Source organism: Siniperca chuatsi, linkage group LG14 (assembly GCF_020085105.1).
Source record: "Siniperca chuatsi isolate FFG_IHB_CAS linkage group LG14, ASM2008510v1, whole genome shotgun sequence".
In the NCBI taxonomy this organism is placed as follows: domain Eukaryota; kingdom Metazoa; phylum Chordata; class Actinopteri; order Centrarchiformes; family Sinipercidae; genus Siniperca; species Siniperca chuatsi.
Window position 1 is genome coordinate 12670494 of NC_058055.1, and position 12775 is coordinate 12683268.

Consider the following 12775-nt stretch of genomic DNA (forward strand, 5'->3'; position numbering starts at 1 on the left):
TCATTAGCTTGTCATTAGTCATTTGATATATGGCACATTATTACACATACTGAACGCACACTTTCTTGTGTGTTCTTCCTTTAAACAATGGCTTTTTAAGAAATTTGAATAACGGATGTCTTGATATAATGCCAGGTACTGTGACATTAAAACATGAGCTCGGGTGGTGTAAATGTTATGTTTTGTTCACAGACTTTTAATCCATCAAGCAAAAGTTAAAACAATAAACCATAAATAGTGGCCTAAATTGTATGTAGTGATTCTAAATTGTATGTACATATTCTATGTAGGTAGAAGCTGGGGAAACTCGCCCATGTGCCTTAGTGATATTTATTGAAGTAGCTGTTTACTTGTCTGTTGTTAATTCTACCACATTGAAGCAAAAGGCAGATTTCTCCTCTGTGATTCTTCTCCTTTCCCTTTTCATTTATAGGTAAAGAGCATCCTCTAGTGGCCAAAGCCAGAGAAGCCTGCTATGAATTACGTCACCCCCAAAGCCAATGCTTAACTGTTTCAGAAATAGCACTAAATTACAAGTTGAATAAAAATGGAAGCAACATTAAAGTGAAGGCATTTCCAAACATATGCTGTAAAGCTCAGCAACACCACACCACAAACATGTGTGCAGATGCTTGTACGCAAAAGGTATAAAGTGGCAGGATGTTGCACATTGTAGCAGGCCATTCATAATACTCTGTGTTGTCAGGGAGTGCTCAGGTGATGATGACCATGCTGCAGCAGCAATAAAATCTGATCAAGTAGTTCTCTCTCAGCTAGCAGTGCGGCAGCTGGACCAGACTAAACCTGCTATTAATCTTCCCTAGCAGCATTCCTGTGAGCAATTGTTGCCATTGTGCTTCTGAGTAGCATGACTGACAAACTATCATGATTAAAAGTAAAAGGATTTCTATGGGCTTTCATCAGTACAATACATTGTGCTTTCACAAAGATAGTCTTGGTTTGACTAAATACAATTTATCACCAGTTCCGATGTGTTGCACTTGTGCTTCCAAAGCCATGATGACCTTAACCAATCCTCTATGTGGGTTCTTGGATGAAGAGCAACCTCAGAGTCTGAGTTGGCATCTGGGCTGGAGTCCATTTAAATTTAGCACATCCCCTTCAGTTTTTTCACCCTTCCTCCTGGCCAGCAGGGGGGCCAAGAAACTGAGAGGCCATCAACTTAGCCCAGGCAGACATATGTCCTGCAGAAATGCTTTTGAGCTTGTCCAGACCCAGCACTCCGACCTCCCAGGAGAGTGAGTGTTTGTGGTGTGAGGTACAAACTTAACTCATCTTTATATTGACGTTTTTCTAATGTGGTTTCTTTCGGTAGGTGGTCGAGGAGAAGGTACAGGACCGTTTAAAGTAATAAAAATCCTTTCAACATTGACGGCCCTGGCAACATCTCTCTATGTCATAGCAACTCTGCCATGTGTTTAGAGGCAGAAACAACACGGAGGTTGCTGATGATGGGGTGAAGGATGATGCCTGGCCTATTTTCAATATTTACAATAATTAACATCTACATCATACCTTTGTATTAACATGCATTAAATCAGAAATCTAACTAGTTACAAGAAATCCATCTACCTTGTAAATAGCTATACACTTAATAAAAGTATCAATAAATAACCTAAAAACTTGTGACCTGCTTTTCTTTTTTTTTCTGGCTTTTGCTGTTTGTGTTAATCACTGTAGCAATATTGCAAACCCCAAAACTCACATCATAAAAAAATGGTTATTTGCAGTTTCAAAACTTAAAAGACATGAGGGTTCTGTTGGTTTGTGATCAATAAGCTCTCATTTCTTTAGTGTTATATGAGCAATAAAGCTCACAGAAGAGCAATCGCTGCATACAGATGATCACAAATTGCATAGTCAGAATGATTAGAGAACAAAGTAATGCTTTATTTTACAGCCTGGTATTATACATACAGTACTAATGTAGAAATCGCTAAGAAGACATGAGTCATCAGGTACTTGTCATTGCAAAGTTTGCATTTTAAAGGCTGTAAAATTAAGCTTTAGTAATTAGTATCATTACAAATGTAGAGTCAGACATTGTGGACAACACTACATCAAAATTAAACATACTTTTCATCAGTGAATTGTAGACATTTTGGGAAGTTTTTTTTTCCAGCAAGAAATGAAACATAAAAAACATACATTTTGAATGTAGATTTTCCCTCATGGGTAAATTATATTTATTTTTTAAAATTTGTCAAATGTACATAAATTATATTTAATGCATCAAAACCAAATGAGCAAATCAAATAGCCTCTTTAAAAAAAAAAAAGAACCAACATAAGAGAGAACGACATTCTTTGTTGAGATTATTTTAAACAAGTATTGGTCAGGCATTTCATTAACCTGGGAAAGCAAAGTGCTACACACAACAACCACTGAAGACAGTTCACCATACACCTTAATGAGGATTGGACTGAAGCACCTTTTCTTAGCTTAAAGCTAAAATGGAGATTTCACTGTTTTTTTTTAAGTTTTCCTTTTCACAAAAACTCCATTGTGTGTTTATAGTCTACCTTCAACAACCCATAAGCCAAGTTTACCCTTTTCCGAAAGAGAGGCATACTTGCAGTGACATTGTTCTATTTCAAGTTAAAGTACTTATGTGAACTGCTTGACTCAACAGGCTGCTAAGACCTTGGTTTACTATATTTTCCTCTAGGATGGAGCTTTGAGTGCAAATAAAGGCATACAACTCCTTCATGAGAAATAAACATGGAATTCAGCCACATGCTTTCAAATAGTAATCATATATTTAATTGATATACATATATTGCCACCATTGGCACATACGATATTGCACACAGTGATGAAATGTTGCACAGAAAAAATAGATATATTTTTTGTGGGCGAAAACATTCCAAAATTACAAATAATGTGGAATAACGCTGAAAAGGTAAAACTACGTAAAACAAAACAAGACATGCTTGCTGCTCCCCATTAATTGAGCAACTTACAACTTACACATAACTACCCAAGCCAAAAAACGAGCATTTGAAAGGGGGGCTTGCCAATAATTTATATCATTTCAGGCTACTACCGATGTTCCCAATCAGCCCCTGCGCTCTCCCTGCTAATGCGCTTGGCTAGTGAAGAGCCAACTCTTCTGCATCATCTTGCATCTAGGTGACCACCCCCTTCCATGTTTACATGTAGGCCGATACCTGGATGGCTGGGGAATGGGGATGGCAATGAAGTTAGGGAAGAAGGAAGGTAGCAGAAAAAAGTTACGAATTCTGCTCCAAATTTTTCTGAAGAGTTTGTAACAAACCCTTTTAGCACCACGAGTCGTGCACTAGCACACAAGGGGGCTGAGACACAAAAATGGAAGAAAGAAAGAGAAAAACAATAACAAAGAGAAGCCAAACTGCGATCCAAAGCACCAGGCCAGCGTGTAAGCATGCGGAGTGTGTAAGGCACCAGGTTGTTTATATGCTGAAGAGGATGCTCCCAATCAGGTGTCGTTTAGGCTATACCAGAGGCTCCAAAAATAGGTGGTCAAGGACAGTCTAGTTTGCTGGTTTCCAGTCAATCTAAACATGGGAGCAATCATTTAATTCAATGCTGAGGTAAATCTGACATTATCTGATTGTTGCCAGTTTCTCTGGAGTTTACTGACAGAGTTTATAAAACTGCTATCACACATCTATGAGATGCGACTGAACTGGATTAGAACCAGTTGTTTTCCGTGTGGCAGCCCAAATATTTACAATTAGACCTAAACAGAATCTTATCACCCCCGGGTAGATATTTGGGCTTACAAATCTAAAGTGGAGCTATGAGTATGTATTCAAAGTAGCCCCACTGAACTTCACACCTTCAGATCTTAAACTTGCAGGGATGGGCACATCCATCGACACACTACTGGAGGTTCATCAACAGGTGAACTGAGCACTCGTCACCTTGGCTTATCCATGCGTGCTCCTCAGTGGCCCTCCATATTGTGTGATGGTGATATTTTGATAACAGTTCACAAGGTCGCTCCTTTTACAATCACGCTTTGAAACAACTTCCACTACAACTACACCAAGCCTTTGGATGGAAATCACTCGGTACTCAAACTTGAGATTCGTACACTATAGGCAGATAAAGATACATATGGAAGGGTCCTTGAGACAATAATTTGGGAGACCAACGAAATCTATCTTAGTGCAGATTAACATGCAGCAACAGGACTCCTTGGCACCATTTGGACTTTTATGACTGAACAAGATCACAAAATGTTTCGGTTTCAGATGTACTAACCAATAATGCTCTGCTGAATTTTGCCTCTTCTTTCAGACCACTAAACCAATCAGCACAGTATGTGTAGGGTGTTTGTCTTGTTTGTTAGGTAATCTGCAATTCAGGCCATTTGCTACATGTTGTCACTGCATTTCCTCTATCGAGTACACATTTAGTACCTTTAAAATGAACACATTGCATTAACAACGAGACACAAAGGTAGTCTATAATATATCCATCTGCATGGCAACAATTTCAACTGAAACAAAATTACAATATTAATATTTCTTTGAATGCCTCTGGCAAATGTCAACATGTCAAGATCCATTGACCAGTTCAATATATTTGATTTTTATGCAATGCATATTGCACAACAAATAGAGCACTTATTTCATTTGATGAAAATGCCTATATGTTCCTTTTATACTGCATGACATCTAACCAGTTTTCGAAGCAGGCCTAGCCCTCATAATGATTTATGTGTAAACACATCTCTACTCACAGGTAAAGGTAAATAGGATGGCAAGTACATGTGACAACCTTTTACAAAGTTTTTGAATTTTGGTTTAAAAATTAAAATATCTGATTTGTGCTGAAGTCATTAGCTCACATGAAAAGGAAAGGCTTTTTTCTCGGAACTCGGCAATAATTCCATTTGAACATTGCAAACACTTTTTTACAATAGCTTTAACTGGTACAAAAGTTTTCTGTTAATAAGGGAAATAAACACTCAGTTCAATATTGTTTGTCAAGTAGGAAACAATGTTCAAATATAATGTTATTACTTTGTTTAGCAGCCTGTTACTGTATTAATGGTGGATAAGTGGGGTAACATCCAGCGATGAGTGACAACATGTCATAACTGTCAGGTTGTGGAGGTTTCTTATATTGTGGGTGATGCTCCCTTGGAGTTAAACCATTACAGTTAAATCTTTAGATTTCTTTCTTTATACAGTAGAGTTTTTAATTATATTTCTCTTGTTATTTTCATTACTCTTGCATCTTTTTTGCTCTCTATATCAATCCTCGTCTCCATCGTCCGCCTGCATCTCCTCTTGTTGCTGCAGCTCGCATGCCCTTTTCTCCCGCTGTTTCTCCTGGATCTTCTTCATCTCCTCGGCATATTTACTGAAAGTATTCCCAAATTTGGACCACACTTTGTAGGGCACCGTAATTGAATTGCGGTACGTTGGCTTCACCTCGCTTACCCTCATGAACACACCATACTTATTGGATCCGACGTCGAAGAAAAACCGTTTGTTGTCCACAGTCAATGATGACCCTTCGGGCAACTCTGCAGGTTCGTCCTCTACACCGTAATCGTCAATAAGTTTAGCCAAAGCGTCACGAAACTCAATAAGTCCCTGGGCAGGCAGAGCAATCGTCTGGCCTTGCGTGGATCCCAAACCGGGCCCCCGGTTAACGGTCTGTCGAATCCTCAGAAACCGTCCCCTCTGGTTCTCTTTCAGATCCATATAGTATTTCCGATTTTCTCGGACCAAGAACTCGCTTTTGAGTGCTCGCCTGGGCTCATCTTGTACCAGTCCCGGGTTGCTCGGACCCAGCTGGGCATAATGTTCGATGAAATCCCCCAGGTAGTCACGGAACTCGACCGCCACGGACATGGAGAGAGTGAGGCGGCTCTTGTTTCCACCGGCCCCGACTTCAGCTATCTTTAAGAAGCGGCCTTTCGCGTTCTGCTTAACGTCCAAATAGAAGCGTTTGTTTTGGATGTCAACCCGCTTCGACGCCAGCTCTTGTGTCTCATGCTGGAGCCCGGAAGCCGAGCCCGCCCCTCCTGTCGCTAGGTGCATGGGACCGAAGCCTGGGCCCGTGGCTGCTCCTCCCTGCTCACTTCCACTGTCTCTGTCCGCCATGATGCTGCCTGCCTGCCTTCTCCCTCTGTCTGCTGCAAAGCCACGGCCAGCCACAGCGAACGCCGGAGCTCTCGCGAGATCTACACAAAGATGTACAAAAAAGCGAGGGGAGAGACATTAATGCAGAGCGAGGACGCTGTGTTTTCTCCCGCAAGGTGTAATGTCATGAGCTGTCACTTATATTGAAAACGAAACCAACGGTTGTTCGGAAGAAATACATCTCCCGCAGACTGGTTAAGTTTCAATTTGTCGATACAGCCTCTGAAAATGATGGTGTTTTTGCTACGTGAAAAGACCCAAGCTTGCCCTCTGTTTGAAAGTACGAGAAAATACTTATCCTTCCAAAGTGGCACTGGTTATATCACAAGTGCCTCTGTGCAGGTTTAATGTGCTAATGATTTTACAATCGATGAATTAATTGTGGTAACCTTACATAAAAATTTACTGCTTATTTTAAGTGTAAGAGTCTTGTGTACGGATCCAAAATTGGGCCAAACGCATTGATTTCTAATGATTCAAGTCATAAAATCCTGTCATGGAGATCAAGTCCCTCGAGTCTAATTCTTAAACTTTCCGTTTCGCGTCCTAAGCAAGTCATTAGGCCTCATCACCAAATGAAATATATATTGTTTTATTATTTAACGGCATTGTATTAGTAGCCTACTAGTAATACAATAATATTAACAATAAGACTAATAACCAACTAATAACCATGAGTGAATCATTTATTTGCCCACTACCAACCCTGTGCAGCCATTGGCACAGGATCCATACTAGATCTTGTTTATAGTCCACCTTAACCTTTATCAACTTTAAGGTAGTAAATAACATACACGGAAATGACACAGCATTATAATTTATTTCAAAACTTAATATTTCTCGTGTGAATTAGGCAATTTCACCCTTTATTTTTAAACATAAGGACTATATTAGAATTTGTTCTCTCTCAACTCAGAATCAGGTTTGCTTTCCCGGCATGGCAAGTGAAGTATTGCCAAAGTATGTCGGGCAGAGAGAGACCGTTTAACCTATGTTAATGGTTTTAGGAACACTATTTAGGGATGCAAAGATTAGCCTACCTCACCACACTGTGTCAACTATGCCGTGATAGCAAAGTCTGCCCAGATTAAAAGCGATACAAATATCCATCTTTTTAGTATTACTCAAGGTTTGAAAGGTGACGGGTAAAACCTGGTAGCTTCTTCCTTCGGTGAACCGCGGTTATGGTCAGCGTGAAGTCATTTGAGATGCAAAATTTTTCAGGGGAGGAAAAAATGTATCAAAACGTCCATAAGAAACTTTTAAAACAACTCCATCTGCACGCTCTGTAGGCCTTCGGCGGGTCCGTCTGGGCCTAAAATTGTAGTCTGCCACAAGCGTTCTCACGAGCGGCACAAATGGAATAATAGCACTAATAGCACTAAGCATAATAAGCACATTTAAATATGTGGCCTTGGGGAGATAATCAAGCCAACTTATTTTTGACTAGTCATCTCCAAAGTCATCTGATTTATGACTTGAGTCCACAACTTAGTCAGGATAGTCACCGTGCTATGCTGCAGTGGAGGGGCTCTGCTGCCCGTAGGCCTACAGTAGGACTACTTCTTAATTGTTTAGCCGCACACTGTCTACCAGGCCAACTGACTGCATGCTGCCGTTAACGACAAGTGATGTTAATTATGTCAGAGCTGCTTTATTTCTATAGCAGCGTATCATAAAGCAGTAGCCGAATTTATAGAACTCTAAGCCTATCTATGTTGGCTAGGCCTGAAAATAATACCCGTAATTTGCTGTGGTCTTATTTCGCATATTTATACTTTTGTAGTCTATAGCAATAGGCTGTCATTGTATGAAAAGAGCAAAGCATGCCCATGTTTAAATGTAGGCCTGCACAGTCACAAGCTATTATAGACGATGATGTGGTGTATTGTTCACTTCCATGGCGACTTCCAAGCTTACAAGTAGCTGATAAACATTTCTCGTCTGAAATTTTGAGAAATTCAAAACTGAACTGTAGTATTCTAGTTTTGTATTTATTTGTAATCCAAAAAAAAGTACTCAATCAACACATTGTATATGCTATACACAACATTTACCTGTCATTGGTCACTTGGGCAAATGCTGTTCCCATGCTGGCGATACTTTCTCCACAGTAATTAATCTTCCTTCTTGTCCACCTGGAAACAAATTTGACCGCGCAGACCTCTCACTTGAAGCATCTATTGTCTACATATAGGCCTAGATTTTTTTTTATTTAGCCTAAATTCGTTTCGTGCCAATTTGCTATTGCTGTGTACGAATCCCCGCACATCATTTCTGAGCGTTTTAATATTTCTTACAACTTTTACATTCCTTGTAAATCATATGCCATAAGAAAAGGATAATAAGGCTATTGTTCTAGTTTGAAAATGGCTGAAAATAATTTGTTTTATATGAGCCATTAAACCAGCAATTTCTTTGCATGTGAAATAAATACAATACAATGTCTACATTAATATAACCTAGCTTATAAGAATTTCACGTATAATTCTAGCCAAGCATTGTAAAGCAGCTATGTTTCAGGCCACACCCATATGACTGTCCTGATGCTGAATCTCATTTTAAACCACGCATGCCTTCTCCCTTTTTAGGTCGACATATCTTGAGGACTATTTGTGTGCGTAACAGCGTTCAGTGCTGATGTGCGTTGAACTCCTCAAAGTCTAAATAAAAAGGATGGGCAGCAGCTTAACTCTGTTTAAATTGGACGCTCATTCAGAACTCTTTCAGTCAATATTCGTTATTCTCTTCACAAATATGTATCTTAAAAGGGTGAGCAGTGATCCTTGTAATTATATTTAGCTTAAAACAAGTCGAATATTCTATGATGGATGGGCCAGTTATGTCATTTGATCTGTGAGCAGTTTATTTCAGGGTTTGTGATCTTATTGTTTCAACATGTATATTATTTTAATTTTCTTCATAAAAAAAGAAAGAAAAAGTATCACACAGATGACAGAATTGTTCAAAACAAACAAGAGACTAAGTTACTTTTCAACGTGGACAGTGTTGGCGTCCTAATGGCTGTCTGAAGGCCTGAGTGAAGTTCAGTGATACAAATAAAGGTAGCCTAACCCAGGAACTAAAACACTTCAAATATGTTTACATTTATAGATGCCTTTTTATTCATAGACACTTATTACTCTTGATTATTGTCACACAGTGAACAATTAAGACATATACATATTATTTAAAATGTTTTTATATGTCAAATGTTGCTTTGCGGTTGTATATCAATAAATTCTAAATACTGAATAACCCTTTGTAAATAATAATGCTTTCCACAATACATTGAGCACAACACTGAAATAATCTTAATGTTAATGAGCATATGACATCAAATAATATCAAATGGACGAGTAGGCCTATAGATTGTGATACTGAGTCAGAATCCTGAAGAAAAGCAAAGGTGAAGTAATTATTTCCCTTTTATGCTCGTAATTATTATGCCAAATCAATGGGAAATAAAGTAAAAAATATTATCGTTTTAGAGATGTAAAATATTTTAATTAATTATTGATGATATAACAATCATTAGCCTTAAAACGCGGTAATAAACATGCTAAGAAATAAGTCACGTTCATTTACTGAAAATCAGTAGTCCAAAATAACGTTTGGGCCAAAACATAAAGGCTGCTGTGCGCACTTCTTAAGTTCAAATTTCAGCTGCTGTCTACCTGCATGTGAGGCGAGGTGAGCATGCCGGCCTACAGGGGTTACCATAGTTTAGGTGTTTTTCTCTATTTTAACTTTCTCATTTAACCTTTATCTACGTTAGGATTTGTTATAGTATAGCTAAACTCATATAAATATGCCCCAAAGGTCGGCCTTCTTATCAGCTCCACAGCAATCATCACTTCTTGTCAAAACAGAATCCAGTCATGTTTGGGGAAGTAAAAAGGTGAGGAAATAATTAGTGATCTTAATAAGACAAACCAGCATTCACGTAAGCGAAAAGGAATTAAAACTAAATAATAAAAAGATGGACATTTGTACAACTTGTCTCATTCTGATGTTCATTATGATGCAGGCTTATAGGCTATTTATGCAGAAATATATGCGTGCTCGCCGTTTGGTTGGTTAATCCTCAACTTTCCTTGCTGTTACATTATTTCGTTTATTTGACTCCAAGCTTTTAACTCTTTAATTTCTTTCTATTGCTATTGTTGGAGCAAAGCTGCAGCTGATCTTATTGTGTCACTCTTTTCTGAAGAGGCCTTTTTTTTTGTTTTTCTCAACCAGTCAGATATATGTGATAAACACGAGTCTGGATGCATGCAAAATATGGGAGTAATTCCTATAGAACTTATTCTGTTGAAACTCAGACGAGGTCTTGTTTTGGTAGCCTATTAGATATGCATGTTCTACCCTCCTGCGTAGATGCAATATCTCCTTTATTTTCGGGGCCTTACTTGCCCATAAATAAATTAAAAAATCCCCATTTAGAATTTCACTTTCTAATCCAAAATCTCACCATGAGGCATGTTACATTTCTGTCTAATTTACTTACCTAATAAGCTATATAGAACTATGTCTCTGCAGTGCCGTGCTTTGTCAGCTTCTCCGACAGACAAAAAACAACATGTCAATTTAATTAATCTGTCATCAATCAGTAACCTACTTTGGCCTATATTTCAGACCAATTTTTAATCATGAATATGAATCAGTAAAAGCAGTTCTGTTCGGATGTCGAGGCCACGTCCAACGCAGATTTCAGCCTCAAAAAGGTGTCGTCGCAGTTTGGAAAAGGCAGCCGCTGTGATCACCTCACAAAGTTTTGCCCTACATCCCGACACAAGAATGCTGTGGCGCTGCTCCAAACGCAGCTCCATTATTATTTCAGATCAGACGCACGGCCGTATGCTGTATGTTATGCTTCTGTAAACTCTGCGAAGCAATGCCATATGCTTGGCTGCACGTTAGGACACTTGAATGCTGCAGGACAGTAACCATCCGAATGACATGTAAATAAAGCGTCATTCCACCAAGCGAGATCCCATAACCTACCTTACACCGCTCAGTCTACAGCAGGAGCGCCTCAAAGCCTCGACGGCGTGCCGCAGGAGACGAGACAAGGCAAAAGACACATGTGAATACGCTCGGAGGCCTTTATGACAGCACAGCGGACCGCTTCTGCTTGCTTCACAAGATGGACAAGAAACGGCGAGTCGTGGCACGGAGAGCGACACACGCACAAGTTCAACGCCGCACGCTTCACCTCTGATGTCAACACGCACTGTGGGAACTCAGTGGACACGCGCCACCCCTTGGTGTTATTGAGGAACTGCAGCTTTGCCTTCTGGTGGTAACAGGTAGGGCAACATTTTTATTTATTTTTTGCAACTGTAATAGAAGTAAAGAAGTACGTGAGCATTGCTACTATCAACACCTTGTTACAAGCACAAGTCTGGGTCGGTATTATGAGCCGTTTCTCCCTTTACAGCTTGGCTGAATCCTTCCCGTGCACATGCCCTGTGCGTCTATTCTGTGTTGGTGTTAAGAGTGTTGTTTGAAAAGCACATTGGCAGTTCTTGTTACAGGAAAGAGGAGTTCAGTTGAGTTCACACAGTAATAAATAGTTTTATGCCTGTGTCTTACATCAGCACTCTATAGGCCTAATTTATAGGTCTTGTACAGTTTCAGCACCACGGAGAGCAGCCAAGCCTGTGTCACATCTGCACGACATGCGCATAAATGAAAACAAAAGTAAATGTGGAGGTGGAGGTGTATTTTATAAATGTACAATACAAATGTGTTTGTTCTGAAACTCATGGGCTCCCTGTTTTCGCCTAATTCAATATAAACATGTATTGCCTTATACTGTATGGGCCACAACGAGCATATTTTATTGGGCAGAATTCAGGCTTGGTTCCCTGCTTTTCCTAAGTTAGTACCTTTACTGTGTGATTTACAGCAGCATTTACAGCAAGCATGTGTCAAATTGCTCATAATTACACTGTGGTCAGCAGATGTCGCTCTTTGTGAATACTGTCAGTACAACATCCTGTATCCGCATTCTATTTGGCATTTAGGCTCAACCAAACCAAACCAAATTACAATCATAACTTGACCTAAACATTGCTACAGATGATGATCAAACGTGTTAATATTCCTATATTATGCTTCTTAGTTACGTCTGTAGTCCTTTGTCAAAGTGCTCTACGTGATCATGTGAGCAAATGAAATTATAATTGTAAAAACACAGAGAAGCATACTTTCACTGAATATTCTCCTTCTAAGGTGATTCAAATAGTTTTTCTCTGCTTTGGACCCCAATATTGCAGCTGTTTCAGCTGTATGGATTTAATGCGGTGCTTCAACATCAGTTTTTTTAGAGGCAGAGCAGCGAATGTGACCTGAATGCAGGGCATGACTTAATGGGCTGAGACGCAAAACTCATTCAAAACAGTCTCTTGAAGAATCTGAAATGCTTTCGCAGCCTTAGTCATCGCAGCCATATGATTTTTCTAGGCCCACCGGACTATATGCGGCTGCATTTTTTTTATGTGAATCTTTTTCATTTTCTGTGGAGTAATGCCTTAAGATGCGATTTTGAGGAGGGACAGTTATGGATTTAGGATTTCGTTTGTTTCATTATAACGTGAGAT

The 12775-nt window shown here is 39.4% G+C and overlaps 1 protein-coding gene across 1 annotated transcript; it reads right to left on the minus strand.

Annotated features, from left to right (window-relative positions):
- Window positions 1-1890: 1890 nt before the first annotated feature.
- On the minus strand, window positions 1891-11345 carry puraa (purine-rich element binding protein Aa). Its single transcript, XM_044221522.1, has 2 exons — window positions 11175-11345; window positions 1891-6208 (listed from the first exon to the last, which is right to left on the minus strand). Exon 2 carries the CDS (start codon window positions 6126-6128, stop codon window positions 5271-5273), a length of 858 nt encoding a protein of 285 aa, XP_044077457.1. The 5' UTR covers window positions 6129-6208; window positions 11175-11345; the 3' UTR covers window positions 1891-5270.
- Between the last annotated feature and the right edge of the window lie 1430 nt (window positions 11346-12775).